This window comes from Esox lucius, chromosome 5, assembly GCF_011004845.1.
Source record: "Esox lucius isolate fEsoLuc1 chromosome 5, fEsoLuc1.pri, whole genome shotgun sequence".
NCBI classification, from domain to species: Eukaryota; Metazoa; Chordata; class Actinopteri; order Esociformes; family Esocidae; genus Esox; species Esox lucius.
The window spans coordinates 7,847,036-7,866,859 of record NC_047573.1 but is presented as its reverse complement, the minus strand read 5'-3'; the positions used below and the strand labels follow the sequence as shown (position 1 = coordinate 7,866,859).

At 43.7% G+C, this 19,824-nt stretch overlaps 1 protein-coding gene across 32 annotated transcripts in view; it reads right to left on the bottom strand.

Moving 5' to 3' along the window:
• Positions 1-19,824, bottom strand: part of LOC105006738 (neurexin-1a) — a 389,916-nt gene that overhangs the window by 129,855 nt on the left and 240,237 nt on the right. For all 32 annotated transcript variants that reach the window (XM_034292318.1, XM_034292322.1, XM_034292324.1 and 29 more), the window contains one exon: positions 4,282-4,463. In XM_034292318.1, coding sequence (XP_034148209.1) covers positions 4,282-4,463 — 182 coding nt within the window. The remainder of the gene's footprint in view (positions 1-4,281; positions 4,464-19,824) is intronic.

Below are 19,824 nucleotides of genomic sequence, written 5' to 3'. Positions count from 1 at the left end.
TTGTGCGAGCGCACGCGCGTACGTGTGTGTCTGTGTGTGCATAATTTGCGTATGTGTGATTCCGTCCTTCAAGCCCCACTAAGTATCTATCTGTTTTTGTTTCCATCTAATGCTCTGCAATGAAGAACTGATAAGTAGGATGGAGAGAAGGATGACAGGAGCAGTGCAGTGATGGAAGGAGGAGAGAAGGAGTAGAGGAGAGAGGAGAGAGGAGAGGAGGAGTGCTAGAATAGAGAAAAGATGAGAGGAGAAGACCAGAGAATATAGGAGGAGAGGTGGACTAGAGAAGATTCGAGGAGGACAGCAGCAATATAGGAATGAGAGGAGGATATGTGGAGTAGAGAAAGGTTGAGGAGGACAGGAGCAACGGAGGGATGAGAGGAGGAGGAGAGGAGGGGGAGTAAATACTGAAATCTAATTTAATCCTCTTTAACACACTAGCTGAAGAGATGACGCACTCTTCCTGAGATATTAAAGGCTAGTCCCAGCTCTGGGAAAGAGAAGGGAGTGGGCTGTCATTCAATACTATTAAGATTATGACCTGTGGTATTCTTTACATTCATGTTGGTCATGGTTGACTGTGGGTTTAACTGACAGACGATAGAATGCAATATTGTGGTGTGTCACACCGAATGGTACCTCAAACGGCCTAGCATAACACTGTCCTATAATATTCCCTTTGACCTAATGCGCTGACGTGAAGATGACTGTTGTGATCATTAAAAAGACGGGACACACAGTCCACTCTCAGGCGCCTCCCTCTTCATTACCAGAGCATGGACACAATTAATGCACTTTGTCTTGTTTATACTGAGACGGGCCTGTTTCATCCAAACCAATCGCTTTCAAACTTTGAATTTAATGGCTAACTGAGGCATGATGGTGATTCTACTTAGAGATTATGCACATATAAATAACATATTACACACAACCAAAGATGGGAAGTTAAAAATCATTTCTTTATCTGCATTTTTTTCTCCTCTCTCTCCCACCTCTTGATCTCTCCCCACTCCACATACCCTCGCTCACCCAGCTCACTGTCTCACCCTCATTCTGACTTTCACTTTTACCTCAATAGCATTTTCTCTACCTCTTTATCGCAATTCTCTCTGCTTCTCCTCATTATGCTGCAGTGAAATTCACCGTTTCCAAAAGCCCCTCCGATAACATGCAACAAATAAAGACAGAAACACTACGAGGAGACACCTCCACCCTCCTTCTTTTACCTCCTCCTTCACCTCCTCAAACTCAAGGGAAATACAAAACAATTTCTCTCCGGTGTCTGTGTGCGTGTTTGGAAGTGTATGTGTGTGTGTGTGTGTGCTTTGACATCACTAAAAAACGAATCTGAACAATGCAAAGAAATGGACCTGAAAAAACACAGGCCCCTCTGTCACTGGGGACCCAGGGTGTGTGTGTGGGGCCACTGAGGGCACATTATGTTGACGAGCTTGCGCCAGATCTCTGCGCTCAAACACCACACCACCAAAAATGCACCGAGTCCCATCTAAGGGGAACCGCTTCAGCCCTTTGGGGGCTGATGCCAGATGAAGGGATCACGGTTCCACTAGGAACTCAGTCCTGATCTGAGAACACCAGCTGGGGCCTAGATGGGGCCCTGAGCCACGCCTTCGTTGAAGTCATTCACCCTTAGCGTGAATGGGTGGTGCCCCGGGTCTGTTGGGGTTCTTCCTGTTGAGGTCCCAAGGTGAGTGAGGATGTGTGAACCAGAGGCGGGGGTAGTTAGGGGTGTGTGTGTGTGTGTACGTGTGTGTGTGTGTGTACGGGTGTGTGTACGGGTGTGTGTACGGGTGTGTGTACGGGTGTGTACGGGTGTGTGTACGGGTGTGTGTACGGGTGTGTGTACGGGTGTGTGTACGGGTGTGTGCGGGCGAGCGTCCATGCATGAAAGAGCATTTGTTTCATTTGAAAGGTTACCGCAATGAGGTCATGTAAGTAGGAGTGCATTCGCGGTTGTGGTTGAGTGTGCGCGCGCGTGCGCGTGGGACAGTATGGATTTCTTTTCGGCACGTGGGAGTGCTTGGATGAGTTGCTCTGCGTTAGCGTGCGCGGGAAAATACAGGGTTTCTCTCCGCATGGATGAACGCGTCTCAAAATAGACCTCGGAGTCTGACGTAAGTCCAAAGGTTTTTGACGCTTCAGGCTGACGCACTGGGACGCGGGTGCTTAAAGCAAGTGATTAAGTTATGGGCTGGGGATACAAAGGCTTAAAAAAATGAATGTCTAGCGCAGGGATTAAACGCAAGACACGCAGCTGGAGTGGGTATTTTCCACCGCTACTATCAGCCATGACTCCGTCCATGAGGCCCGGGGAGGACTCAGGCCTTCCCCACAGTACCAGCGCACACTGACGCCTCCACTGGCAGGTTGTCAATGCCATTCTGCAGACCTGAGGAAAGGTCTAACTTCACCATGAACTGGAACGCGTGTCTGTGTGTGTGTGTGTGTGCGTGCATGAGTGCGCACAGGGAAGTATTTGCTACTCCGTCTAGTGTCCATTTTGCGACACCTTTGTGTGGCCAGCTCACAAACGTCAGGGTTGTTTCAGTTGATGGGCGAACAGTTGTTAGTGAATAAATCAAGCAGTGTGTATACAGAAAAGGCCTCCTTCCTCAGAACATAACATTTTACGTGGGTGGCAAGATGCTGGGATGGTGGATAGCGTGCAGTGTGTGTGTGTGTGTGTGTGTGTGTGCTTGTATGTTTGCGTGAGGCAAAAAGAACCTTGATGAATACACAGAGATGCTAGAATGACTCAGACCCGGTGCCCATCATTAGCCTGCTGTGTCCCCAGGACAGGCTGGTGTGTCACTACATGTGCAGGTCTTCAGTGTGGGGCAGTGGGGGTTGATATGTGGTCTTCAGTGTGGGGCAGTGGGGGTTGATATGAGGTCTTCAGTGTGGGGCAGTGGAGGTTGATATGAGGTCTTCAGTGTGGGGCAGTGGGGGTTGATATGAGGTCTTCAGTGTGGGGCAGTGGGGGTTGATATAAGATATTCAGTGTGGGGCAGTGGGGGATGATATGTGGTCTTCAGTATGGTGAAGTGGGGGTTGATATGAGGTCTTCAGTGTGGGGCAGTGGGGGTTGATATGAGGTCTTCAGTGTGGGGCAGTGTGGGTTGATATGAGGTCTTCAGTGTGGGGCAGTGGGGGTTGATATGTGGTCTTCAGTATGGTGAAGTGGGGGTTGATATGAGGTCTTCAGTGTGGGGCAATGTGGGTTGATATGAGATATTCAGTGTGGGGCAGTGGGGGTTGATATAAGATATTCAGTGTGGAGCAGTGGGGGTTGATATGAGATATTCAGTGTGGGGCAGTGGGGGTTGATATAAGATATTCAGTGTGGGGCAGTGTTGGTTCATATGAGATATTCAGTGTGGGGCAGTGGGGGTTGATATAAGATATTCAGTGTGGGGCAGTTTTGGTTCATATGAGATATTCAGTGTGGGGCAGTGTTGGTTCATATGAGATATTCAGTGTGGGGCAGTAGGGGATGATATGAGATATTCAGTGTGGGGCAGTGGGGGTTGATATAAGATATTCAGTGTGGGGCAGTGTTGGTTCATATGAGATATTCAGTGTGGGGCAGTGTTGGTTCATATGAGATATTCAGTGTGGGGCAGTAGGGGTTGATATGGGATATTCAATGTGGGGCAGAGGGGGTTGGGACAAACAGATTTTCTAGTTACTATGTATTAAATATATCTGGCTATTTGTGGCTGTAGTAGTGGTTTGTGTGTACAGCATGCATCTCAATAAAGACAAAAACAGAGCTACGGTACACAGACAAAGACGGAAAGGCAGAAAGTGAGTGGCTACATGACGGATGTAGAAAGTTGGTGCCATTCAAGGCAGGTCCGAGTTGTATGAAACAGCCCCGACCTTCACTCTCTGTCACGGATCTTAGCCTCACATGAGACCCTCGCAGGTGGGGCAGAACCAGAGGGTGCCAGGAACAGCAGCTCATTAACATCCAAGTGTTTTCTTATATTCTACTGACACAAAACTGTGTTTTCTTTTTTGTCCAGTTGAATGCAACCTGGTCAGTCATGTCCAGTGCTGCATTCTCTAGTAGTCATTTCCAGTGCTTTAGTGTAGTAGTCATCATCATCATCACCGTCATCACGTTGCAGTGTGTGTGTGTGTGTGTGTGTGTATCAGGATGTACAGTATATAAACATCTGAATGTCACTGAAACAAGCGCAGCAGAGTACAGTAGAATACAGAGCATTGAGCAGAGCAGTACATCCAGCGACTTACAATGTGTAGCTTCAGGTAGTCTCCGAGGCCAGAGGAGCTGTCCACCCTCACCAGGACAGCCTCCTTCAGCTGTGTGCTGAAGCCTATTGCCAGCCTGTCAGCCCGTGTGCTGGGCCTGTCGTTGGGAGGCCATGTGTACGTGATCAGACCACCGTCACGACCAAATATGTACGTAGTTCCAGCTGTGGGACAGAGGAGGAAGAGGAGGGTCAATGCGACAATGGGTTTCAACAGGTTTCTGCTGATCAGAAAGAGAGAGGGTCGGATATGAATATTTTATGAATCATCAAGCGTGCAAACAAACACAAGAGGACTACACCCATGTGGCATTCAAACTGAGCTCAATGAAAATGCGCCTATAGTCCCACGAGAGAAAAGGCAGCCCTTTTGTTCCCCCAGAAGCCTGTGCCTTTCTCTGTGAGTTATAACCACACCGTGTTAGTCCTGGAGCTTCTGAGGGACAGGGTACAGCGTACGAGCCGATCTCAGAGCGACTAAACGAACAGCTAGCTGTGTCTCCGGCACCACTGCAGCCGCTCAGGTAGCCATGTCGATTGACGCGGGGGTGTGGGGGGGGGGTGGTTTGGGGTGGTTCCCGTCGTGATCTTCAGTAAAAGGTTTGGTGAGGTGTGTGTGTGTGTGTGTGTGTGTGTTTGAGTGTGCATGCATTGGAGTGTGTGTGTGTGTGTGAAAAATAAATGTCAAATGTGCTGAAATGTGATTTTTAATTAGATCGAGAATCCTAGAATGTGTGTGCCATTTTGTTCCTTGTTCAAAAGCTTGTATTAGACATCTTACCTGGGGGGGGGGGCATTAGTGACCTATTCAAATTGATGGGTGGAAGGGGGAGGAAGCTTTTTCTACTTTTTTCCTTTTTTCTACTAACGAACAAGTTTATTCCCACAGAGAAGCATCAAGGACAGATTAATATTAATATTTTTTTATGGGCAGAGGGTTATTTTTGTTGCCTAAGTGAGCTGTTTTCACCTTCTCGCTGTTTGGTATATAAGTCTAATTAAAGTACAGTTGATGTGAAAGAGAGACAGATGTCTACAAGACCACTAGATTTTCATATTATCTTTAGAATACATTTCCTTATAAAGGAGGATGAACACTGGAGTTTGTCATACAATCATTTTGTAAATAAACCTAAGGTTTGGTGTTTGTATGTGTGTGTTTTTGCATGTGCTAATTATTGTGAGTTAAAAAATAAAGACAAACATAACTTAGTAGTGATTGACTAACAATGTCAGAAATATCTGATTAATTACTCCAATATTGGCTCTTTATGTCAACAGTATAAAGAACTTCATTCAAAAGAGAGAAATGGAAGGATAGAGTGTGAGAATGAAGTACATAGAAAAAGGAGAGAGAGACAGAGACAGAGACAGAATCAAAGAGATGAAACGCCTTGGCAAAGAACAAAGGATTATAAATCATGTTGACTGTAATTCCAATATTTTCATGTAAACCAGTGCAAAAGGATATAAAAATATCAATAAATCGTCCATGGATTTATTTATATATTTCTTCCTTCTCAGCCTGTCCCTCCGCCCTCTGGGCTGGATATATCCATCACGCGGTGACTGGAGGTATAGAAATCCCATCCCTCCATCAATCCCCCATTCCCAGGTTTATTTCTCTTCCTGCCAATATCCCTGATCATCCATTAATAACAAAGATGAGTGTTTCCATTCATTAATGATACTAGGGATGAATATGTGCAAGGCCTCCATGAGCAGCTGTTGGTTGTGTCCTGTACATTCGTTAAATCTGTCACTTCAAACAGCCGATGAGGCTAAACACGATACAGGGTAGTCACGGAGCGGTTATAGAACGATGAACACATATTTCTGTTTTATTGTGTTTTAAAGACTTTATGGTGCGGCACACTTATTTTCTTCCATAATGTAAAAAGACATTTCAGTGTGTTCATGTATGTGTTTATCTCCGTAATGTAAAAAGACATTTCAGTGTGTTCATGTATGTGTTTATCTCTGTAATGTAAAAAGACATTTCAGTGTGTTCATGTATGTGTTTATCTCCATAATGTTAAAAGACATTTCAGTGTGTTCATGTATGTGTTTATCTCCATAATGTACAAAGACATTTCAGTGTGTTCTTGTATGTGTTTATCTCCATAATGTACAAAGTCATTTCAGTGTGTTCATGTATGTGTTTATCTCCATAATGTACAGAATAATTTCAGTGTGTTCATGTATGTGTTTATCTCCATGCTGTTAACAGACATTTCTGTGTATTTAGGCATTTGTTTTCCTCTTTGGGACTGACCCCTGACCCCATAATGTTCAGATATACTATTCTGTATATACTTTCCCACAGTGCTTCTCTTCTTCTTCCATTATCTTTGTTCTGTCTCTTCCTCACACACCAGACAACTCACTCTGGATACCCAACCCAGCAAACTGTAATTAAGACTTGTCATAGACTGTCAGTGTTATATGAAATACACACAAACAGACAAAGAGACAAACACACACACACACACACACACACACATCCACACACAGACCCTCTGACACCATGTCAGCGTGGGGGCATTTGCCAGGGCCTTTTGGCGGCCATCTCCCCGTCTGACTGTTGAGCCGATTGGACACACACTTTACACTGCTGACAGATCATTCGCTGTTGATGACTTGCCAAATATATAAGGAAACGTCAAAGGACATGATGCTCATTTCATTCACGCAGCATGTCTTTTTTCTGAGGAGGTTTTTAAAGCTAAAGGGACATTCCTTAATGTTTGCAAAGTAGTAGTTTTTGTACCCCGAAGACACTGATGACTAAAACCCAGATCAAGAGATTGCACTTTTCACTCCATCCCAGGGATGACTGGTTTGGAACCAGATGCCAAAATCATTCAAGTGACAATCTGCATTCAGCATTGAATAAAATGCAGGCTCTCAAAAAAAAAAAAAAAAAAAAAAAACTATAACCACCATTAAATAGCCAGTGGAACTGTAAATGCACTGTAAATGTAAAAAAAAATAATAATAATAAATGGAATGGTAATGTGTTATAAACGCCTGTAAGTAAATGGCATCAGAATGTGTTAAAAATGCTTGGGACTTCAGTAGGTGTTATTGTGGCAGCATTCCAAACGCTGCCCTATTCCCTAGCAACAGTTCTGACTAGGGCCCTTTGGGCCACGGTCCAAACAGAGAGCACTACGAGATAGGGATGAGGTGGAGCTCCCTTCTATCTTAATTCATTCCTCCAACAGCTCCCTTGGCAGAGGGTGGTTAAGAAGCTTGTTGACATGTAGCTAAGATGCGCTGAGAGCCAGAACAGCGTGTAAGACTATTGGAGAAAAGTCCTCAGGGAACTGACTGTGTGGAGGATTAAAGCGGAGAGCCAGGGCTAATGTACACCTACTCAGTGCTGCTCCGACGATCGTACTCACATGCATGCAAACACCACGCATACACACACACACACACACACACACGCACACACATCAGGGATATTGCACACCTACACAGCAGAGCTTGAGCGTGAAACGGGCTGAAACATGCCTATGTAACTCCCCGGGCCGGTCCAATTATCCTCCGGCTTGCGGTTTGGCACGTGTGCGTGCTTGACTTTGTGTCTGTCTGTGTGTCACCTGGAAGGCTAAGGTCTTGATTTGGGATCTATTTTAGAGGATAATGTTACAAAGTACAAATATTTGCTTGTTTTGGTCTCTTTATTTGAGGATTGTCTCGCGGTCTCTCGCTCTCATCTTTCTTGCTTCTCTCTTCCACTCTCCTGTTTGTGTGTTTTATCACCCTCACCCCTTTTCCATTTGTCTCCCTCTACACCAGTCTTTCTATAATGACAATAAGTAGACATGAAAGCAACAATGACATAACGGCATTCAGGTAAAGTAGGTAATAAACGGATTACCAAGGCAACAGTAAACACGCTGTCCCCAACCAAGGATTCTATTGGTCCTCTTTGGCCAATCAGCGTCGTTTTAGAAACAGCCCGAACCATCATTTACTAAAGATCACCAATAATGGGCCAGTCGTTCCAGAGAGGCGGGTTAAGTAGACTCATGCCACGGAGTCTTAGTATCGCTCTGAGCACACAGCTCCCGTATAATAAAGCCTAGTTGGTTTTTAAGCATTTAAAAAAAAGTAAATATTTCAAATGCTTGTTTCTGATAACATCGTTATTTTTTGCGCATACCTGGAGTTTTTTTTCCCCCACACAGACTGACAAAGTGGCTAACACAATTTGACATCGTTCCGCACCAGTGGAGCAGTGTTGAGACATTTAAATCATGGTGGACCATATGCGTCCCCGAGGCAGGCTGGGATTCCTCCTGATGAGACCAACCCCGGGGGCTGACATTCATCACTCAATGAGGGGTGTGACCGAACTAAATGTACATTTCCAAATGTTTGTATTTTTTAGCCCCCCCGTCTAGCCAGTCATTTGTCATATGCCATGGGCCGGGGTCTCTACGGCACGACGGTTCTTTCACTCAAGATCCATCAAAACGCGTGTGTTAGGCGCTGCACACATGTCTGACGAATACGCTTCCCTGTCCCCTCCCTCTCTGTGGAATAATAGAGTCCTGGACCAGTGAATCAATCACAGCCAGACTAATGACGAATTAAAACATTCCTATTGCTTTAGTTATCTCCATCCCTCTCTGCAATTCATCAATAGTGCAATTAGACAGAATTAACTCATTAGCATAGACAGATCAAATGTCTTCCTCTCATTGGGGTCACAGTGCCAACCACGGAACCACTCACACATGCACACACACACACACACACACACACACACACACATCCTTACACAGAGTTAAAAACACACACACATACACATATCCTTACACAAAAGTTAAATACACACACACACACACACATCCTTACACAGAGTTAAACACACACACACACACACACACGGCAGCAAGTCCGAGCCAGAGCTGATGTGATGCTGTGTGACCCTTGTGTTTAAATCCTAATGGGGTTAAATTTTCATTGCCTCAGTCTATTTCAGCTGCTGACTTAATGAAGCATCAGGCTGTGGGCCCGCTAGGCCATTAACATCTTAAATATGCTCCATCATTTAGGGAAGGAGACAGAGAGATGGGGCTTGTGTGTGTATGTGTGTGTATCTGTGGGTGTGCATGTCGGTGTGTGTGTGTGTGTGTATCTGTGGGTGTGCATGTCGGTGTGTGTGTGTGTGTGTGTATCTGTATGTCGGTGTGTGTGTGGCCCATTTCCCCAGTTCCACTTCACAACACACAGACATGTCTTTCCTCTGACCTCTAGCTACATCCAGCCCCCCTGGCACACACTCACACACACACACACACACACAAACACACAAACAGACATTCACACCCTCCAAACGAGCCTCATGTTACCATACTGCCTGGAAGCGGGGCGGGGAAATCCAATCATAATCACATATCAGCTCATAGAATTATGAGAAGGATTGATGAGCCCCAAATAGCCCCCTATTCCCTTGTTAGACCACTACTCAAGCACTCTACAACAGGGCTCTGGTTAGAAATAGAACACTACTCAAGCACTCTACAACAGGGCTCTGGTTAGAAGCAGTGTATTACTCAAGCGCTCTACAGAAGGGCTCTGGTTAGAAGTAGTCCACTGCATCTGTATGAGGTGGATAGATGGTGGTACAGATCAGTTTTCCTTCAGCACCAAGAAGTGTGTGTGTGATCTGTCTGTGTGTGTCTTTGTACGCGCCGAGGGCGCTATGGCAACAGACGCTAATAGAATAAACAGCTCATCCTGTTGGTCAGAAGTTACTTCATTAGCCACCCCATTCATGCTGATCAAAATGATAACGATACATATTTTTAAATAAGACAAAAATTCAGAGGAGCATTTTTTTTGGTCTTTTTGTCCCCCAAACATCTCTCTAAACTGAATGTTGATTTAACGTTGCGGGTTTCACCAGTGGTGGCGAGTAGAGAATATACGACTTAGAACAAGTTAGAACATATGTAAAAATCGGTCTGAAACTCATGCTTAGTTTTCTTAATTGTTGGTCAGGGACTTCAAACGAAATCTCAGAAAAAGTAAGAATACACAGTAGTTCATCCTAGGTATTATGGAATACCATGGCTATTACAGGGGAAACAATGAATGGGTTGCTTCATTAATCCCTCGGAGATGAAAGTAATATGTTGAAGTCAGACCTTCCCTTCACATCCCTCATTAAACATCTCAGATCCTCGTCACTTCAATATCAGCCGAAACAAAACACAGTTCTGATACGGCATTGACTTATATGGAACCTAAATTACATACTGTATATGAGCAAACCTGAATGCTGATTGGCCCACAGCTGTGATATATCAGATCGTATATGGTATATCAGAGATTGTCTGGCACCGCTGAGGTGCACATCTCTTCCCTGGCAAGGCACAGTGGGTCGTGTGATAATGCTTTCTTATTCCACCGGATTAAGTGCTAAACTATAAGGCACCCTAGGGGACTGTGCTATATGGCCAATATACCACGGCTAAGATCTGTCTCCAGGCACTCACGCTGTGTCGTGCATAAGAATGGCCACCAGCCATGGCATAACAGCCATATACCACACCCCCTTTATTTAGTAAATACCAAATACTCACTCCCAGCCTTGTTTATGTGCCAAAACAAATACAATAATTTTTTGCCACCTAACTTGTTTTCAAGTCACTCCTGGGAGGACTACAATTAAAAAAGTCTGCCAAATAACCTCTATTGGATTACCATTTTAGCTTCCCAGGAAATCATTACCACGATTGATGAGAGCTGTGTTACCCAATCAAGTCTTATTGGTGCTCTGAAAAGGGTCTATTGGAGATCAATGCTCCGGGAGATTCACGGGCATGAGGATGAAATTCAGACGAGTCAATTTCATTTATTTTCTTGTTTTTGTTGTTCTCTCTCTTTCATGTTAATTTTTATTTATTTTGTTCATTCTAATTGGGGCTTTTGAATTAATTCTTCCGTGATCATACAGGAAGCATATTTAACTAGACAAAATCCCCATTCGTCTCAATTTAAAAAATGTTTTGTTTCTGTTGTCGTTTTTCAATGCCTTCTTAGTTACTGATAAATGTACTCAAACTCGAGTGACGACCAAAAATAGGTAACTAATGATCAATCAGTTGTTTTATCACTCAAGTTATCAACCAATGACAACGGGAAGGGGTGGAGGGTGTGGCATCCTGCATCTGTAATTACACAACACTCATTATTGATAAAAATAATTAAATAATAATTAAATAATCTGCAAGGACCTGGATTAAAACATCATTAAATCCTCCAAATTTAAGTTTGACTGTCCTCCGCAGAATTCTCTATTCAGGAGAAGAAAGTTTCCGTTATTAACTAAAACAGCGCTGACCTGGCATGAACCAGCAATAATGAAGAGTTATCGTGGGCCGCATGGCAAACGACACCCTATTCCCTAAATAGTGCCCTTGCTTTAGACCAGGGCAAAAGTGCTCCTGTTCAAAGTAATGCACTATTACATGTAGGGAATTAGGGCTCTGTTTGGAACACAGGCACAGGGCAACACTGAGTGTACTCACGCATTGTCTGTTCGGTTCATTATTTCAAGGTGCTTGATGTACCTTATACACTCTCCTCGCTCTCAACCTCTTACCCAGAAATGTTATATGGCCAAGTATCCCTGAACCAGGTCCACCTGTCTTCCTGCTCAGCACAGGCCCCTCCCATCCCTCCCGTCCCTCCCGTCCCTCCCATCCCTCCCGTCCCTCCCATCCCTCCCGTCCCTCCCATCCCTCCCGTGGCCAGGTGTCATCCTGTGTCTACGTGTGACCCTCCTCTAGCCTGGGCACAGCTGGCTGTGTGGGAAATGAACCTCCCTCGTTTCTTCATCCCTGTGTTATTCTTCCTGCCATCATCCTCAGACATCAGTCAAGCATTCACCCCACATGACACACACACACACACACATATATGTGTGCTTTAAAATAAGTCAGGGTGTATTGGCACCTACACAACAAAATCAACGTGAACTTCACATGGTTCAACATGCTACATCTTCACCATCCAGCCACACCCAACATCAGCATTCGAAGCGGCACCTTAGTTTTGACCAGGGCCAGTTGGTTAGTGAACTAGGCAGGGAATAATGTGATGTTTGAGGTATATATGAATACAGGGGGTGTGTTAATAAAACCCAGGGTATTTCTGCCATTTTAGCAAGTGCAGGGTGCATAGATGATGACAAATCCGCCCGGTTGTTAAATTAAAACGGATGCGCGTTTGATAGCAGATCAAAACATAAGAATTCTGATCCAATCCAGGCTAGTTGAAGGGGCCTCTGCGAGGTTGCCACGGCAGGTGACATTTCAACCAGCCGACATTCAGGCAGGTTACTGAAAGGATAATGCATTTTTCTAAGGACCCACTTGAACAGGGAGAATACAGAGATTGCCACCTGTGTTGTGACACCACTCCAACCGGCACCGTACCTGACCTGTTAACCAAATGAATGCTGAGTCCACTTCACTATTCACACCAGGGGCATGACCTACTGAGGAAAGCTACATCGGGAATAATATCCGGCATCTCTCAGCAGCACAATGGACATTTGTTTCCAAACGCTGTACACGCCAAATGCACTCCTGGTCAGCGCATCAGCAGTCTGAGAATGGACCATTTCTAACATGGATTACTCAGAGGTCTTGGAGAAGTCTGCCAACCCAAAAGCTGCCAACCCATTGTGAGGGAAAAACCTAGACTGTGATAAGATCTGTTCCGCATAGATGCTCTTGTTAAATGGTCCATTAATGGTAGAGCAGCAATTGGAGAGAAGAGACGTAATTCAAGTATTTATTTTATGCGTAGGAAAATTGAAAACAGATGTCTCCTGTGATTCGCATGGCCTGTACATCAACACAAGGGGTGACAGGTGTTTTATACATCCTATGTAAAGAGTATTCCATCTCTCTTGGTTGATACATTTTACCTTTTTCAGGGAAAGGTCTTATATGCCCCCGAAAGAGGGGTACTCAGCAAGGTTGCATTGCGCTGGTTTACTCTCTTCCACTAATTCTCCACCTGTGCTCAGAAAAAAGACACTCGCCTTTATTTCTCTAACTAAAAACATTGACGACACTAAGCAAGCAAGGTAATCAAGTGTTTGGAATTGAATCAAGCCACCGCTAGCTTTAGATCTCTCTGAAGACCTGCCCTTTGACCCCTCCACCTGTCTCGTTCATAAGTAGGTCATAGCATAGAACAGTTCTGCTGACAGACATATGTTTAGGTCTGTCGTCACAGCAACTCGATTAAAGTATTTTACGATTACACACCGATTCCACAGTGACTGCATTCGTCAGAAATAACAAAAGAAAAACCTCTGTCAACATCTATAATTGGCTGTAATCAAATTAACGGGGAGCTAGCTGAGCAAATGAACTGTAAACAAGCCGCCTCTGGCTGGTCCACCAAGTGATCAACACCCGGGTCCCTTCTAGAGGCCAGGCTACTCCTAGACAGCAGATGGAAGCCCTGTACACAGATCACAATGATAGACTAGACTGGGGAGGAAAATACACAGGAACAATTAAGTCAAGCCCCCAGGCACTTACATGAATGAGAGAAAACAGAGAGAGACATAGAGAGAGAGAAAGGAGTGAAGGAAAATAGAGAAAGGAGGGAGGGAGGGAGGGAGAGAAAAATAAGTGGGAGTGGGAGAAGAGCAGGAGGTGCAAAGAAACAGAAAGTGTGTGCATGAATCTGCTCATTCGTTACAGGGTCCTATTCTATGTTTTATTTCATTCATAGTTGAGAATCGGGCAAGGGGTGATGTTTAAAACTGAAGCGGGCATATAACACCAAATCTGCCCTGCTCACTGTACCAGACATGGCCAAGCACTATTCAAAATAGCCAAAACACTCTACTTGCTGTATTCGGTTTTTCTTTGGGCAGGCTTAAACAACTTCTCTAACTAAGTGACAGATTTAAAACACCATGGGGATCCTCACTCGGTAGCACAGTGGCTCCACCTCTCTCCCCTCTCTACACCAATCCTGGCTCACCTTCCCGGGGCTGCAAGACTGAAGCATGAGCCTCCGCCTCAAACGGACCGGGAGCCCCAGCCAGGAACTGACAGACAGGCCCCACTGTCTCAGACGAAGCTCCTGAGCAAACGAGGCCCTTGTCCCCCTACCAGCTGCACAGAGCCCCCCTGGCCAGCTGTCCCGGTGTGTGTATGCATGTGTCTGTGTGTGTGTGGTGTGTGGTATGAGTGTGTCTGAGTGCGATATATGCATATGTGACTGGACGCAATAGGTACTGCCTATACAGTATGTATTAGTATTGGCTGAATTACCCTACCATCCATACAGGATTGTTACTATTGGCTAAATTAGCCTAGCATCCATACAGTTAGTATTGGCTGAATTAGCCTAGCATCCATATAGTTAGTATTGGCTGAATTAGCCTAGCATCCATATAGTTAGTATTGGCTCAATCAGCCTAGCATCCATACAGTTAGTATTGGCTGAATCAGCCTACCATCCATACAGTTAGTATTGGCTGAATTAGCCTACCATCCATATCAACATTGCTATATGCTGACACACTCCTACATTAAACACCAAGTTACATGCTGAGAGGCCATCTTAGCTGACATTTTCTTCCACACTTCCGCCCAGTTGTTTGAATTGTAATCCGACACAACATGTTAGCATGTAAATAAAAGCAAGGCTGAAGTATTCTTTGATCGTCGATTCTCCCTGTGTTTTTTTGTAATTTTTTTATCTAAAGTTTCAGCACAACACAGAGACACAATTTACTGTCATTTTAAGTGGGTCTGGGAAGGCAATCATTTCGGAACTATGAATTTATTCCAGGAAAACTTCCACAATGTTCTCTTTTCTAAGCAATGCGTCTTTATTACGAGGCCAACAGATGTGGAATCAGTATTCTGCCGTTCCAATTACTGGGAGAAAAAGCTAGAAGTAAATGGATGAATGGGATAATTACACATTGAAGATGTGATGCGTAAGCCTGGAGCTGAGGCTATAGTGCGCGCGTGTGTATGTGCATGCACGCACGTCTGTGCGAGACAGAGAGAGCGAGTGTGTGTGCGTGTGAAAGAGACGGCATGTGTGTGTGTGTGTGTGTGCCTGACATACCGTCATCAAACATTTCCTTGCATTAAAGAGCTTTTCCTTCATTCTTTACAAACACAAATACTTAAAAGAAACCTACGTTGCTGATAGCCATCCTAATACAGAGGTGTCACATATGTCCTCTAGTCTGTGTGTGTGTTTGTATGTCTGTGAGTGTGTGTGTGTGTGTGTGTGTGTGTGTGTGTGTGTGAGTGAGAGTGTGTGCAAACCTCTCTATTACCCTCTTTGAAGCTCTACTCCGTAACTGACAGGCAGAGTCAAGCGGAGTACCAATAGTTTCTGGTCCTGGCTATTTAGAGTTGATAGTTACAGGAATGGTTTGACAGTCTACAGGGTGACAGAATACAGTAAGATCCCACTTAAAGATCTGTCACTAGGTATTTCTGTCACTTTAGCAGGAGTCGGGTGCACGGGGTAATCTGACAAAATGAAGATAGATGGCAGAAACACTGAGTCTGGTTTTTTATTTTTCACCACCTAGCGCAATAAATCTACAATGCCACTGAGCTATGCAATATATTGCACTCACTTTCTGCCACTGTTAGCATTGTGCTATGCTGTATTTCAGTAGAGTCAGGATATATCAGTCGTGAGGGAAAAGCAAGGCGCTATTTTAAGATTTATTGGGATATTGTCCCAAAGCACATCCTATTCCTGGTGATTCCAACGGGACATTTATACAGCCCTAATTTTAACCAGGGCCCTTAGTAAAGTAACACACTAAAAACCGAACAGTGTGCAAATCGGAGATACAATTTTCCAAGATTAACTCAGGCAAGAAGCGAGGTGAGCTATGTTAGGCTTTTGAATATCCTTTTAAAAAGAGAAGCAAGAAATGCTAATGCTGGAGTCTTGTTCTGCGAGACGCAACTGAGTCACACATGTTCGGTCACTACAAGCCTGGTAATTTTCTCTTGCTCAGCAATATTAAACCATTGTGCGTCAGGGTGTGTGTGTGTGTTTGCTGATGTATCTATGCACGTTCACTCATCGCTGTGAGATTAAAACCATCTCTGTGGGATTACAGTATGGCTTGCGTTATCAGTGGCTCTCTATTGTCCTCACTACGGGGACACAAAGTACGACTTGGCCTTAATAGCAGGATTAATATCTAATTTCGCAACATCGACACATGTCGTAGGTAAGCCTTTACTAAAGAGTGTGACGTTATTTAATTAATGCATAGTTCAAAGTAATTATATTAGAAAGACATTTAAAAGAAAATGATTAAGACCAGGAAAAAAGAGAGCCAAACTGTTGTTTGTGTGTGTGGTTGAAATTAACAAAAATAAAGATAATGTACTTTGAAGTACTTCTTAAGTTGATTCATTTTTTATTAATTTTTTTGTATTTCACTTTTGTTATGATTACCTAACATTTATTTTCATTCCTAAAAAAACAAAAAGTTTTCCTTCAATGTTTGTCAAGACACCCAAATAATTCATTCCTCAACAAAGCATCACAAAAGGTATTTAAATTCAGATGTTTCAATAAACCTCATAAATGAACATTATTTTCCTGTAGTTCAGTTATTAAATCTAGATATTTTTTGACACAATTCAGTAAAACCAAAATCCAAACAAAGCTCCGACATTTTTAGTCAAACCTCTACCCGAGGCCAATACTATGAAGCAGGATTTAGGATTAGCGAGCTAATTCCAGGTTGAACCCTGGGTTGTCAGTGTCATGACGGTGTCTCACTTGTTACCGGGTTACATCGCCATGGTAACTTATGATGTACACCAAACCAGGTTATATTTGAAATAACAAATCAACGTGTATAAAAACACCGTACTGACCAATCAATTCTCGATTGAAAATGGTGTCACCATTCTTTGAAAGTCCTGTGGATAGTGAGAGGGTCTCTCAGAAAAGCGAGAATATTTAGAGACAGACGAAACCCGGTGGCTGTCTCTGATGAGTATCTATATGAAAGATTCTCAACCGAGGGAATTACGTATCTTTGTCAGGTTTTGGAGCCGTATGTTGCCAGTGCGACACATTCAAGTCCTGCGCTTTTACAGTTCCACAGACTGAATGCATTGCGTAGCGTTTTTTTTTTTTTTATAAAAGGTAGTTGTATGTGTGTTGGGGGTGATGCAGAAAACCTAAGCAAAAAACACACTCTGCCGCGCAATTCGCAAGGTTCTTGCTCTAAAAAAGCTGCTTGACCCATTTGTTGTATTCCAGGCCACTTGCCCACACGGTCAATTAAAGAGGGCTTTTATGAAATAGCAGGTAGACAAAGATCTACGTTGACTACTTCATCTATATATAATATAGACCCTCTGACGTTTACTGTTGAATATTGTAACACCCCTGGTCGGGATGCTAAATCAGGAGCCGGAGTCAGAGGTAAAGAATGCCAGGTAGAATTTATTAACCCTAACAAGACAGCTGTGTGGCCACTGTCTACGCCCAACAATACCTGTTAACACACAGGTTCTTTACAAACCCTCTTAGATCTGTAGCTAGCTAAGACAAGTACACCTGTCACGGTCCTCTATCACACACAGGAGTGGAGCCACGAGAGAGAGAGAGCTTCCCAAAACCCCACCTTATATAAGCTATGGCCTGAGACCCCTGGACCCGCCCCTGCTGTCCCCAAGTCCCCCAGAGATGCCCTCCTCACTGCGGGACGTCCCACCAGGTAAACCAGCCCCACCTAACTGTCAGGCCCCACCCCCTAATGAAGCATAACTGACCAACTTAGAACTTTAAATGAACACAGGGTCGCTACAATATTAAATGTGCCATACTCCTTTCATAGGGTTCCCCAGAGTGATCGGTGCCATAGCTTGCACCCGTTTGTTTCTCTTTAATGAAATATGCGTCTCGTGTAAACTATTCTATGTTTGCGATTGGTCATATGGTGCAAACACCGCCCCTTTTATGTGAACGTGCTCATGGCTAGATTGGGAAAACCTGGGTTGATTTAACAAATTGTTAACCACCGCCGTGACACGTCTTTGCGGATGTTAACCTTAGTGAAGCCAGCTGATGAAAATAAATCATGGGCATCTAAAACTTGCTTGGTAGTATAGGCCTCAGGTCTACAAAGTTCAGGTTTGAATTCCAGCTGGTAAGGTTTACGGTTTGTTTAGGGCTTGAAACAAAACAAGTAGGCGCCTACTGAGATATTGTCTTCTCAGACTAAGCTAGCTGTTCAATCTCTATACTAAGGTAGTTAGAACGTCCTGCAAAACTAACACTAACTTCCTTCAGTCAGAGCAGATATAGTAGACACATGTTTTATGATAAAATCCAAAACCATTTATCTTTAACAGTATTATCTATATATAAGATAAATGGTTTTGGATTTTATCATAAAACATGTGTCTACTATATCTGCTCTGACTGAGGGAAGTTAGTGTTAGTTTTGTTTATTAGGTGTGTAGTCTCTCTCTGTATGTTGTATACCACTAAGAGCACCTTTAACACAAATAAACTTTATCTAAGGGAACCAAATCCACAACCAGCCCTGGGACTAGGTGTTACAATGTTGATATAGATGAACAATTCCACGCTAATATTAGCCCCGTGATTAGGTTTCCCAGCATTAGGATACATTACACATATGCTAATATTAACCCTGTGATTAGGTGCAGGACATATAACATCACCCCTGTGCCTGAACATTAAAGAGTGCTCTCAGAGAGAAACAGAGAAATAGACAGAAGGATTCAGCAGGGAGTGATGGATGAAATCCCTTCACAATCCTATTTGCTGTAGCATCGGCGTAAGCTGTGTGTCACCATAAATACTGCTGTAGCTGAATGACTGTACATCACCCAACACCTGATGACCCAAGAGGATATGAACGGTGCTGTAGTTGGGGGGCATGGTATTTGTTTAATAACTATGTAAGTATTCATTAAAACATGTATTTATGAATCTAACATGTACTTTACCATTGATGTATCCACTAAATAATACTGACGGGAAATACAAACGCAACGTGTAACATGTTGATCTCCTATTTGGTAAGGTGAAATAAAAGATCCCAGAAATTGTTCCATGCACAAAAAAAACATTTTCGGTCTGATGAGATCCATAGATTAGGGCCAAATGTATTCTTTCATGTATTTGATTAATTTACTTCATAAAACTTAAATATGTTTTACAATTCATTGGTTGCACAGAAGGAATTCATTGAATCAGAACTGCTCGGGAAAGTGTCAGTCCTTTGAGCACCTGTCAAAAGACCCATTTATAAGTTAGCCTACCCTCGCCAGTTCCCTTCAATAGACATGAACATGATTTCACTGTGTTTCATAATTCATCAGGACAGGAACACTGAGCAAACAAAGTGAGCAAAGTGTGATTCTTCCAAAAGTATTTTGTCACCATATGCAAGCTGTTGAAATATGTAACCAGTGTTACCACAACTGGG